At 54.8% G+C, this 13192-nt stretch overlaps 1 protein-coding gene across 1 annotated transcript; it reads right to left on the reverse strand.

The window, feature by feature from the left end:
• Positions 1-236: 236 nt before the first annotated feature.
• Positions 237-10644, reverse strand: Cln6 (CLN6 transmembrane ER protein). Its single transcript, XM_033756017.1, has 7 exons — positions 10605-10644; positions 10345-10459; positions 6434-6532; positions 5217-5405; positions 4992-5047; positions 4092-4214; positions 237-2686 (listed from the first exon to the last, which is right to left on the reverse strand). The coding sequence occupies exons 2-7, from the start codon at positions 10345-10347 to the stop codon at positions 2416-2418; spliced, it is 741 nt and encodes a 246-aa protein (XP_033611908.1). The 5' UTR covers positions 10348-10459; positions 10605-10644; the 3' UTR covers positions 237-2415.
• Positions 10645-13192: the final 2548 nt, after the last annotated feature.

A 13192-nucleotide genomic window follows, 5' to 3' on the forward strand; every position in this document is an offset into this window, starting at 1 on the left:
TCCACCCACCAGGCCTTGGCTCGTCACATAATCAGGGTAACAGGGCAGGCCCTGGGTCCCCAGAGTCTACATCTCAGCACCTTCATGTGTACCTACTGGGTGAAGGGCACCACGGTAGCCTCAGAGCCTGCTGGCCTCTACTCCTGCCCTGTGCATCCCGGAACAAGACTGGTGAAGCTGGAGCCTTCGTGTCCCCAGAATTCGTGGCCACTTGGGACCTGCGACTGACAGTATTTAGAAATTAGGGTCACTGCAGATGTAACTAAGATGAGTTTGTCATTGGAGAAGGGTGGACAGAGGCCACCTAGTGACCGAGGCAGAGATGGCTGGGGGCACAAGCATGGGCTGCCAAGGTTTGCCTGTGTCCACTGTCCCAGGAGTGGGAAGAGGCAGAGAAGGGTCCTGCCCTGGAAGCTGTGCAGAGCCTGATCCTGACAACACCTTGATTTCGGGCCTTGTCTCCAGGACCAAGGGGACAAACCACTGTGTTTTTCTGCCACCCAGTTGGTTGCACTTTGTCATAGCAGCCCTAAGTGGACTCATGTAAGGCCCCACACTTGACCTGGGTGTGCTAGGTCACAAAGTGAGTGTCACCCACAGATCTCCTCAGATGAGACTTGGGAAATCTGCGTGGCCCTGAGATGCGGAGTCTGCCCCAGTTCCTGGGTGAAGCCGACACTGTCAGTCTAGGGACCACTCTGAGCGGCTGGGGCCCACACCAGGACCACCTGGCCATCTCTGGGGTCCTGACATTTTCCTTTGCCATCCTGGTGACATCACTGACAACCACAGACACGTGGTTTTCTGGGCCTATGAAGCCAGGCCGAAATCAAGACCCCTTCCTAGGTGATGTTCCCAGCAAACTGCTAAGGTCTTGCCTGGCTGAGAGGCACACAGATCTCCAGGGCTCTGATAATTTTCTTTTTCCCTCCCTTTCTAAATACCCACACTCATGCCTCAGTTTTTTAGTTTTCTTATGAGCGCTCCCCAAATGTATAACCTCCCGGCCCCACCCTGCATATAGTTTATTTGTAGTTTAGTGCTTGCCTGGCTTGTATGAGGCCTTGGCTTTGATTCCCAGCACTGCAAAACAAAAACCACAGCCTCTGCCTTCTCCCAAAAGTAGTGGTGGTGTCCTTCCCTGCCCCCACCCAACCCACAGTCCCCAGACTCCAGGGCTAATGGGAGAAGATGCCCTCCGTGCCTCGCAGCCCAGGAACCTGCTCTTTGGCCAGCCTGGGCTGAGAGGGCTCTTAAGGCCTGCCCGCTTCACACCCAGTCAGAAACAGCTGCCAGCCAGGTTGGATGCCATACCCACTTTTATTCACACCTCACACCACCCGAGGTGCCAGGAGATGAGGACCAACCAGGGCCTGGAGAAGGATCCCAACAGGAGAGGGGAATCTGAGCCTGGGGCTCCCTGAGAGCACAGGAGGGGGCAGGGCAGGCTCCCGAGACTCTGGCCTTGGGTGCTGTGCCCAGCTGGGTAATAAGGCTGTGTGCAGTGGCTAGAGCGGGGAGGGGTCCTGGATGGAGGCCCAGGGGGAGGTGGCTGGTGGTCTGGGGAGGCCAAGGCAGGGGCCCTGTGCTGGGAGAGAGGCCTATTCTGGGGGAATATATTCTGGTAGAAGGGAATAGGTCCAGGTGGAGGTGGAGATCACTGGAGAGAGCCTCAGGGGGCCCAAGTCCTACAATGGACCTCTGAGACCAGAGCAAGGGTTTCTGATTTCAGGGCCAGCTCAAAACCTCACAGCAAGCCAACAGGAAGTGGATGCCACCATCCCTCCAAGGTAGAGGAAGCCCAGAGCCAGGCTCAGGCTGCTGTGGCTGGTGGTGACATGGACCTCTGATTCCCTGAGCTGGGCCTGGGCAAGGCTCTGGGGTACACATACTCCTAGTCTGGAAAAGGCAGTGACAGAGACACCCACTCTGGGACCATGGCCTGTCTAGTGCCGCTGAGGCCGAGAGAGATGTTTTGTTCAGCCACGTAGAGAAAGGCAGCATGCCTGGTAACCACGTGCCCAGGCTCAGGGTGGATGGAGGGAAAAACTGGACTTCTGTCCCTCGAGGCTCCTCTGCATGGCCACTGGAAGACGTCCTAGGCAGGCCAGTCAGTGCAGGTGGTGGGACTGGGGTTAGGGACCCAAGCAGTCAGGAACAGGTGCCAGGAAGGGCACAGATCTTGGCCTTAATGCGCTTCCCAGAATAAAATTCTATCTCTGAACGAGCTGAACCAAAGCAGTGGAGTCTTTCAGCAATGTACTCCACGTACGCAAACCAGTCCCCTGAGCAACACATAGCCTTGATGTCTCACATAGCCTTTGGTCCCTGGTGTACCCGCACGTGCCCAACTTGTGATGCCCACAGCCACCACTGCTGTCTCCCCACACAGAACCATGGGCCGGTGCAGGGGACTCAGTGCCCACTGCTAACATGGAGAGTGTAGAAGGCCCAGGGCTCAGGGATATAGATGACACCTGGGTACTTCTTCCTGAGTACAGGATCGTTCCATAGCCAGGCGACCCAGAGTACCACCAGCAAGAGGGTGAATGCAAAAGAATAGAAGAGGAAGAGGCCATTGCTGTCCAGGAAGAGCTGTCTGCGCTTCTGGTGTAGGACGAGTGCCAACATGGCGAAGAAGGTGAAGATGAAGAGGATGAAGATCTGACCCTCAGTGACCAGGTACCTGGAGAAGTGGTCACGTGTTGAGGTGAGGCGGCTGCCATGGTAACTGCCTCCTACCCAGCATCCCTCCCTAGACCCAGTGCTAAGCTGCCCTCCCAGTCAGAAGATCCGCCTAGTACGAGGCCCTGGTGGGCCACGCCACTCTAAGCCGCAGCCCATGGTGCCATATTGATTTGGCCTGCAGGGTGTTTACAGTGAGCTTGTTGCCAGTGTGTAAATGTCAAAATCCCTGACAACGTGGACTTCTGGTTTCTCTGGTCGCATCAGGATTCTATTTGCAAATATGACAGAACATGACTAAAAGAGAGATCTGCTGCAAATGGTCTGCCCTTGCTGTCTGCTTGATATATTTCACCTGCTTGCTTCCTGTAACCATTTGAGCTTGGGAGTGCAGCTGGAATTTACAGCAGTTGTCATTTCTGTCTCCTTGTAGCCTGGGACATGTCTCCGCTCTCTCAGAGACCCTGCAACGCCCCAGGCAGTACCACTAGGTGACGTGTTCATCTCCCTTCCTCTACCCAGAGCCGCAGTGCTGACCCATTCACTTGGGAGCCAGAACTCTGCAACTCTGTGGCACGTGCTGCTGGGGAGTACAGGTGAATGCTCCTTCTGAGGGCACGTACCTCTGGGCATTACAAGAGGCCCTGGGGACATCCCTTCCTGGAACAGCTTCTTGTCTGATAAATGGCTGGTGATGCTGTAGCTGTCACCTCGCCAACACATGAGGGGAGAGTGGGCAGGAAGCTGTGCCCAGGTCTCCTCTCTTTCCCACCTGCTGTCAGTGCCTCCATCCCTTTAATCTCGTTCTCAGGGAGCTCTCAGATCACCCCTGGTGGCAGATCCTAGAGGGGACTGGAGCAGGCCTGGGAAGAAGTCCTTCTCATGTTTGGGGGGCACTTCCCATCCCAGAAGTCCTCCTGTGACACCCAGAGTCCTGGGGGTGGGAGGGACGGAGCCTGGCTGACACCTGGGTCCTCTGTAATGCACAGTGGGGGCCGCAGGGGACAAAGTCTTCCGTCTGTCCTTGTCTTCTCCGTGCTGGTTTAGTTCGTAAAACCCCTTTCCCACCCGTAGCCCTCACCATCTCCTGAGAAAGGGACAGGCAGGTGTTTCCACCTCACAGAGGGGGAAACTGAGGCCCAGGGGACTGTCCAGGGCTTGGAGTGGAGGGGACTCTAAGGTGTACTGCGTATCCTTACCGCACTCCCACCCCTGCTATTCAAAGGCCCGGGGTTCCAGATCACAGGGAAGCCACTGCCAGGCACTGTCATGGTCCCCGGGCCCCAGGAGGAAATGGACCCAGAGAGGCTGGGCTCACTTGTGGCTACACCACAGGGCCGTGGTCACTGGATGCTTCCTTGATGGCTGCCTTAGTGCCCTGACCACCAAACGTCACTGTCACTCACCAGTAGTACAGGCCACTGGGTGCCACCAGCAGCAGGGCAGGCTTGGGCATGGCACTCTGGGCCTTGGAGGCGGTGAAACAGCCGCTGAAGTACATGACGAGGATGAGGAAGAAAGGGATGTACCTGCCGCAGGAAGCAGCGCTCAGAGGCCTGCCCAGTGGCCCGGGCGCTGCCTCCACCCAGGTCCCCTTGCCCACGCTGCTGCCTGGACCTTGGGTGAGGGGTGTCCCACTCTACCTGGCCTTTCCCATGCTGGGGGCCGAGGGGGCAGGGACAGAGACGAGGAGGTGAGGACTCACCACTTCCTGCCTGTCCAGTGTCCCCTCCCAGCCCCCCACCCCAGCTCAGCTTGTGCAGGGCAGGGGAATGCAGATCACACCCCCAGCCCAGGCTCTGGTCTTGGGAGGCTGGGCCCTCACTTCTGAGGTTCGCTCTGACAGCAGTGACAGCAGGTAGGGTAGAAGGAGCCCTGGGAGTTTTGAATGGGGAAGCACAAACCACTCCCCTCAACCTGGTCTGCTCTCATCTCAGCTTCCTGAGGGGAGAAGAGCACAGCCTGACCCAGGAGGAGGCTCTGCCTCCATCCCATCCCCAAATCATATCTGGGGTGGGGGGCGCTGTTCTCCAGGACTGCGCGGCCCCTGACCCAAGCTCCAGGCTTGCTTTAAAGTGGAATGACAGCTGCTTGTTGCCCTCTAGTGGCTGCCACAGGCACTGCGGGTGGGAGGCCAGGGGCGCAGGGCTGCAGGACACCAGCAGGGTCTGGGGTCAGGCTCATGGGGGCTGGGCTCATAGCACCCTGGCAGGGGACAAGAATGTTACTGCAGCCACTCCACTCAACACATGGAGACTTGGGCCGAGGCCCCGTGTTGTCAACTGCTCTTCTCTTCCGTCACTCACCACATGGAGTGGCCCAAGTACTCGTCATAGTAGTACAGCAACTCAAAGGAGTCAATCTGGGGGAGGCAGAGGTGTGCCAGGGTTAGAGGGAGGAAACAGGCTTCCCTCCTCCACCCATCCTGACTCCGGGCCTGCCCTCTACCACAGGGGTCCAGGGGAACACCATCACCCCAGGCGCCACAGTGCCCTCCTAGGACAGACTGCCCGTGGGCACCCAGGCCTCACCAGCGTCTCCGGCTTGAGGTTCTTGATGATGGGGTTCTCACGGACTGACAGGTGGTGCTGGTAGCCGCTGAAGAGCAGGCGGTGGTTGACGGAGTCACCCACCAGGTGGATGCTGGCGCCCATGATGAAGATGCTGATGCTGACGTAGATCACGGAGCGTGGCAGGGTGTGAGGGGACCGCTCGATGAGCTGAGGTTCAGAGCAGAGCGTGTCCCCGCCCATCACAGCACTGACAGCCTGCCCCTTCCTCCATGGGATGGGCCCCTCAGCCAGTCGGCCCACTCCAGAGCTTCACGGAACCCCACAAACCAGGGCCTCGGAGCAGCTGCCCCTTCTCTGGGGAGGATCGGACTCTGCACATCTGAGCTGCACGTGGGCCAGGCTGGCCCTCTGCTGCCCAGTTGGCCTGGGAGCTGGTGGCCTTCTCAGGGACCTGACTTCTCAGGACTGGCCCAGTGATCAGCAGACAGGAAGAGAATGCCGGCAGGTGCATTCTGGGATCACAGCCCCACTTTGGGAGATGGGAAATGTCTTTTTTATTGCCTGCCAGGCCTCCTGCATGCGAGGCAAGCACTCTACACCCAAGCCCTGAAATTCCTTCTTCCACCCCTTCCCTCACAGGGTTTCACTATGTAGTCCAAGCTGGCCTGGAACACAAATTCCTTCTGTCTCAGCCTTCCTGACGACAGGTTACCCCCCACCACACTCAACACTGAAATATCTTTTTCTTTTTTTTTGTACTGGGCATTGAACTTGGGACATGGCACTTGTGAGGCAGGTGGCAGAACTGCTGAGCTAAATCCCCAGCCCTGAAATATCTTTGTTAAAACGATGTGCACAGTAGATGACTCATAGTTTGCCCTGTGTCCACAGACCACATCTGCAGATCCAGCCAACCCTGGATGCAGCCAAAACACTGTGCCTTTTGTGAACATATAGTAACAGCTAGTGACACAGCGTACCTGAGAGACTTCCGCAGCTGCCTTTCCTACCACCTGTCCCGACTGCTCCCTGCACACCCAATCACTGCTGCCCCAGCCTCCCCAGTATTGTGTGCTCCCAAGGCGCAGTTTGTCCACAGCCCCTCCTGAGGAGCACCTCTCCCACTTCTCCTTCAGGCACAGGGGCCCTCCTGGGAACGTCTCTGTGCCCATGCACAGAGTAACCCCCTATGCCAACCACCCCACACTCAGGCAGGTGCAGGGCCACGACTGTACCTTGAGCAAGAGGAAGGGCGTGGTGACGTTGTAGGCCATGTGGAAGTAGTCACCGACGCTGGGCTTATTAAGAGGAAACCACTGGAGCGGGAACACCAGCTAGGGGCAAGAGGGCTCCTCAGCAGGCCGCCCACCAGGCCCCTCCATGAACGCTACCACCTGTGTCTTTGGGGGCCTCCCGGCAGCTACAAGAAAGGGCTTTCCCAGATAGGGAAACCGAGTCCCACAGAAGGTAAATGGCCTCATCTCAAGCAGTAAACATGATTTCCAGCCCTGGCCTCTTTACCAGGGATACCAAATAAATGTCTTTGGACTCCAGGAGGGTCCTTTGGGATTTGCAGAGAAGGTTACATGGGGACATGGGTGGGAATAGAAACTGCAGTTGTGGTTCTGCACACGGAGCCCCAACTCAGAAGGTCAAGGCTGCAAACAGTCTTGAGAGTCATCCGGTAACACTCTGGGAACAGTCTGTTTTGAGAAAGTACATGAATACCTAGAATCAGGTGTTCATAAAAATATTTTCTAATGCTTTTGCTTTGCTAGAGATCGTCTATAAGGAACTGTTTATTCTCATGGAAGTATTGTGCAAATATTTAATAAAAATCGAAGTTGGTGAGAGGTGGCTGCTTGTTTGCCTGTGAGAGCTTCAGCCCTCTACTCCTCGACAAAACTACATTCCTGCTGTCTGGCTATCCTTCATGTCCCCAAGGACAACAGGGATTTAGTTGTTCCATCATTTGCTGAGCAACCTTGACAAATCCCTCCCTGCTCCGGGCCTCAGTTTCCTCATCTGTAACACAGGAGAGGTGGCCCCAGTGGTCTACTAGGACCCTCAGGGTTCTGTCGCTCCAAGTCTCAGGTGGGGCTTTTGGAAGATGACTGGATCACAGGGGCTTCTAGCTGACTTCCTGTTAGGAAGCAATACCTGGTCACTGGGGCAGTGACCTGAAAGGTCAGGCAGGGCCTGAAAGGGTTTATCTCTCATGCTGCTCCCTTAGTTCTCTCTGCTTCCTGTCTGCCTTGTCCTGAGCAGCACCCCTCTGCCATAACCTTGTGCCATGCTTTCCTGCCTTTGAGCCAGCAGACTATGGAATGAAATGAGCCAAAATAAACCCCTCCTCTTTTCATTTGTGGGTGTTAGGTATTATGTCTCAGTGACAAGAAAAGTGACTAAAACAGATTTTGATACCACAGAAATGGGGTTGCTGTGACTATACCTGACCACATGATTCAGAAACCTTTGGAACTGATTTGGAGACACTGGCTGGAGAAGGCCTGCAATCCTGTAAGTCAAACTTGATGGGAGATTCTGGTCAGAGTTCAGGATACCAGAAACTGATAGAAATGCCGACAATAAAGGTCACGCACAGGTGGTTTCAGTTGGGAATAAAAAATCCATTGACAACAGAACTTGCCTATGTGTGTTATGTTCTGGCAGAATATTTGTCTATTTTGTTGGGGGCATTAGCCAGGTTTATACTGAAAAGCAAGATTAAATCCTATTTTTACAACTTTCAGTTTTGCGGGGGTGGGGGGAGGCATTCACAGAAATGGGGCAGAGGAGAGCTTGGTTGCTAAAAGATTAACATTAAAAAGAAGCTAAGGACTTTGGATCAGGACAACAGGAAAAATGGCTTATGGGCATGTCAAGAATCAGCAAGACCCCACCCTTCAAAGGTCCAAGATTGCAAAAATGAAAGATTGCCAGTCACGGTGTCACACACCTGTAATCCCAGCACTCAGAAGGCTGAAGCAGGAGGATCGCCAAGAGTTTGAGACAGGGTTATATGGTGAATTCAAGGCCAGCCTGTCTACATAGTGAGACCCTATCACAAAAAACAAACGGACCAAAAAGCACCAAAAAACAAAAAAAGGTGAAAGACTCTGCCTTGAGAAGAGAGTCCTAGGGCACCATGCTCCAGAATGGCAGCATAAGGCATTGACTCTCTGAGATTCAGTTCATAATGCTCAGCCATCCAGACTTTCAGCGGCCTCTGGGGCCATGGTACAAGAGAGCTTGGCTATTCAAGCTGAGAGCAGACCTTGGGGTCATCCACATGGAGCTGGTTTTACAGGCATGTAGAATGCAAGAGTTATGGGGTCAGGGAGGCTTGCACCCAGATTTCAGAAGGACATCTGGGAGGCCAAGCAGTGTGTGAAGCCAAAAGTGCAGTGGAGGCCCCGGATGTTAGAGAAGCCAGGAACATGACACATCTGAGGAAAGCCGTAAGAAGTGAACAAAGCCAGCTCAAGAGAGAGGCCACAGGGCTACCACCACTGGCAATGCAGCAAGGGCAGGAGTGCCCAAGCCCTTTGGAGTTCACATCTCCTCCTTATGACGTGCCTGGGTGCTGGACATGAAACTACAGGAATTAATTTTGCCCTGCTGGGTTTCAGTCTTCCTTTGGTCCCATTGCTTCCTATCTGCCTTGTCCTCCATTTTGGAATGGGAATGTTTATCCAGTGCCATTGTATGTTACATGTGTTTAATTTTTAAAGGGTTTAATTTTCATACGGGTTCACAGGTAAGAGTTTGCTTTGAGTCTCAGAGGCAACTTTGGACTTTTCAGTACTGCTGAAACTGTTAGGACTTAGGCAACTCTTAGAGATGGATTAAGTGCATTTTGCATAAAGGGAGTCTTTTGGGGGCCAGAGGCTGAATATTACAGTTTACATCTAATGCCCCTCAGGAGCTTCATGGGCTCCTAGGCAGGGCTTTTGGAAGGTGTCTGGAGTGCGGGGCTGATAGCTGATTTGCTATTAGGTGGTGGGGTCTCTGCAGGCGTGGCCTGGGAGAGTTCATCTCCCTTCCCAGCTCCTCTGCTTGCTCTGCTTCCTGTCCACCACGCCATGCGCAGCTCTCCTCCACCATGACCCTGGGCCACACTATCCTGCCGTGGAACCAGCAGAGCATGGACTGGAGTGACCTAAGTAAACCTCTCTTACGTTGTGGGTGTCAGGTATTATGTCTGTGGTGAGGAAAGTTACTAAGACAGCACTAAAAATTAAAAATTACCCAAGGCTCATAATTTGTAATAGGCAAAACTGTCAGTTATGGCTCATCTCCAGAAAAACAATACTGTTGCAGGACCACAGAGGACAGGGATGTATGCAGCCTCCTTTCCTGTGCCTGTCTGATGTGGTTAAGTCTTGTTTACCTCCTGCAGGAGACACAGGCCTGCAGGACACTGTATGACTATTCAGATGTCCCAGGGTCCCTCACTTGCTGCAGTGGTGAGACTGGCCACAGTCACAGGGCTAACGGATGTAAAAGCATCAAGACTACGTGCAGGAGACTGCAATATCGATTATGCCCAAAGCAGGCAGTGAAGAGTTAACCCCACGACTGGCTTGTTTTGAGAAGTGAGTCTGGCCAGAGGCTGCATGCTGAGGTCAGAGTAACCCGCACCCAAATTCCATTCCACCATGGACACCTTAAGTAGAAGGACAATGTTCTAACTACACCATATATTTTATCTATGCCATTCCTAATCTGAGAATGCTTTGTCTTGTCTTGTAATGTGAGCCTTGCTTACATTAATTTCCAAAGAAACCCACGACTGCACATCCTCACATGCAGTCCTGCCCTTGCATGTGGCCCACCTTTAGCCCAATTGATTACTAATAAAAATGAGTGGCTTGGACGAACCAGCGTGTTTGTCGGTTACATTGGTTGTCCCAGCACCCCACTTTCTGCCTCTTTTAGTTCTTTTAGTTTTTTTTTCCCTCAAGCCCCACTGTACACTGGGCAGGGGACCAGAGCCTACTGCACAGATTTCCGGTAATGTTTCAGGGGTGCCCAGTACCTATGCTCCTCTCAGTTTACTGGCAGGGAAGTGACTTGCCCGAGGCCACTCCACAAACTCAAGTGGAGCTCAGACTCCTCGGTGCTGGTCAGGATTCACACTCACCATGGCGATGGGGCGGCCAAAGTCCAGAACCCAGTTCTGCAGGGTGAAGTAGAACCAGAGGTCAAGGTGGAAAGGAGCCGTGGGGTGGGCCTCATCCACCTTGGTGGAGCCGTGCCTGGGAAGGAGAGACGGGCGTCAGGCCCTCTCCTCGGCCCATCAGAAGCCTCCCCAAGATGAGCCACGGGAAGCCTGTTGTCTTGAGAGCAGGAAGACACACAGGGCCGAGGTCTAGCAGAAGGGTTCTGCTGGGAATGTCGGACCTTGGTCCTGCAGTCAAGGGGGAGGTGGATTTCAGTTGTCCTAACCTTGGCTTCCCTGGGATTCCGAAGGGAAACCGCCAAACAGGGAATGATAACTGCTGCGCTTCCTCCCCTACAACATGATGGGGAAACGAGGCAGAGGGTGCTGACGGCGCTGAGAAGTGACGAAGGGTCACAGCAGGCCACCTTACCAAGCACTGGTGACATCCGAGGCACCATCGTTACCTGTTACATGGAGAATCTCATTTGATTTTTGCGGTGCTGGGGATTGAACTGCACATGCCAAGCGCACACTTTGCCACCGAGCTACATCCCTAGCCCCCTTCTGTGCCTTTAACCCTCACAAAAACCTCTGGCGGGATGGGATGACTGCCTGATTTTACTGTCCTCTGGGGCCGGCAGGCCAGGAGCAGCAGGCCTTCTCTAAGTCTTCCTGCCCCCTTCTTGTCCCAGCCTTGCCCCTTGTTGAACACCAATTGTGCACTCTGCCAGGAGCTTTTCCCACAACACTTAACCCTCCCAGCAACCCCCGGAAACTGGCTGCTTCCCGACATGGATGCTATGCTTAGTATGGGTCACAGTTTAGCCTCGGCCACCCACTCAGTGGGGATCACTGTGACGACTCCTCCTCCGCCAGCCTGGGTCCTGCCCTGCTTCTTCCAGGAGCACAGGATGAACACTTGGTCCCGGGGAGGGCTGCTGACCAGGGCGGCAGTGGGACTTTCCTAACTGAAGTTGGGGAACAAACTCTTTCCTTCCAGGTACAGGGGATCAAAGGACGCAGTCCCCAAGCTGCCTGTGAGAAAGGTTCCTGAGAAGCAAGTGGCCCACAGAGGGGGTTGGTGGCAAAAGAATATCCGTGTGTCCAGGGCTGGGCACCTCCAGGCCAACCAACACGTGCGCTTTGCTGAGTTGACACAGTTCACCCTGGCTTTCTGTTCCTGAGAGGCTGGGAGCGCTGAGCAGCACAGCATTCACAGCTGGGTGTCTATAGACTCAAGACCTGTGCTCTCAACAGGGAACCTGTGCTGTGCTGGTTGCGGTTATTACAATAAGGCAGACATCAGGTTTTGAGGGATCCTTGCGGCCAGGAGCTGCTGCACGGGCAGCCTCTGGGCAGGTAGGGATTCATTTAACCTGGCAGCAGGAGCAGTGAGATGCCAGGAAATACTGGCTGGGCGTGGGTCTGGGTGGAGATTCAGAGGAACCAGGAGGACCGCTTGGAGACAGTGACCGGCATGGAGGCCTCCCACCTGTTTCTTGCAGTAACCATCAGGGTGAGGCCTCAAAAAGCAGACAGTGATAACCTGTAGGCCCCAAGGGCACAGGTGGGGAAGGAAGTGGCCCCAGTGTTTTGCTCCGTAACCTCCAAAATGGATGTTTGCGGCGAGGAATAGACGGATGGTGGGAGCCCGGGTGGGCCCTTTAGCTGTGAGCCTGTGCAAGTTCTGAGTGCCCAGCACATACAAGGGGCTCAGGAGCGATTTCCTCCTCTACCCTGGGAAGCACATGGGCCAGTGGTAACCCCGTTATTAGTTCAGTCTGGCCTAGTGGGCAGGAAACAAAAAGCAGACCCAGGGCAGACATTGTCCTGGGGACCTCGACTGCTCAACACTTAACTGGCTTTCTTCTTCTGGGACTCTGGCCTGGGAGGCAGTCAGAGGGTACAGGGATGGGCACCCTCCAGCCTGTCCCAAGTTCCTGACCCCACAGGCTGCAGGACTTGGGCCCCAAGCCCAAGGTCTCTCTCCCAGCAACTGCGGCTGAGGACAATGGCAGGGAACCTGATACCGGGCTAGCCTTGTCGCATCTGGAGATACTGACACCGTGTGACAGCTGGACAGTGCAGGCAGCCAGCGGCATCATCAAGACAGTGGTGGAAAAGGAAGGGAGCTGGTCCTGGAGAAGTCAGGGAGGGACCTATGAGTGGGACTGATTTTGGTTCTATAGAGGGAATGGCGGCACAGGCCTGCAACGAACACTGAGGCAGGAGGATCACAAGTTTCGGGTCAGTCTGGGCAACTTGGTGACTTAGCAAGACTCTGTCTCAAAATTAAAAAAAGAAAGGGCTGGGCACATAGCTCAGGGTGAAGGCTCTGGGTTCAATCCCTAGTACAAAAGAAGGCAAGGAAGACCAGACAAAATGTTTGGGCTGAGGGTGGGAGAAAGTGCAGGCCAATGAGAAAGGGGGAAAGAAGCAATTAGGGGCCGGCTCAGTGGTTCCACCGCCTGGCTCCCAAGCGCAAGGACCCAGTCCCCAGGACCAAAGAAAAAGAAAAGCAACTAGACCTGTAGGGAAAACAAGGGAACACTACCAGGTAGCCGAAAATAACTGGCAGCCCTAAAAAAACCCCTTGTGCCAGCTTGGGGCCGGGCACACCGGAGGCGCCTATCGTCCGCGGAGCGCAGGGCGCGCTCCCTCCGAGCAGTGCAGAGGGAAGGGTTTCGGGGATCCCGAGCCGCCCGGGGAACAGACGGGTCCCGCGCTCCGGGTGCGAGCCCTCGCTCCCCGCTGTCCCTTCCGCGATGGTCTCACTTTCCGGAATTCTGTAGGGCGCGGAGGGAGCCTGCCGTAGAGCGGCGGCACC

This window comes from Fukomys damarensis, unplaced genomic scaffold, assembly GCF_012274545.1.
Source record: "Fukomys damarensis isolate Sample0158 unplaced genomic scaffold, DMR_v1.0_HiC HiC_scaffold_25, whole genome shotgun sequence".
Lineage (NCBI taxonomy): Eukaryota > Metazoa > Chordata > Mammalia > Rodentia > Bathyergidae > Fukomys > Fukomys damarensis.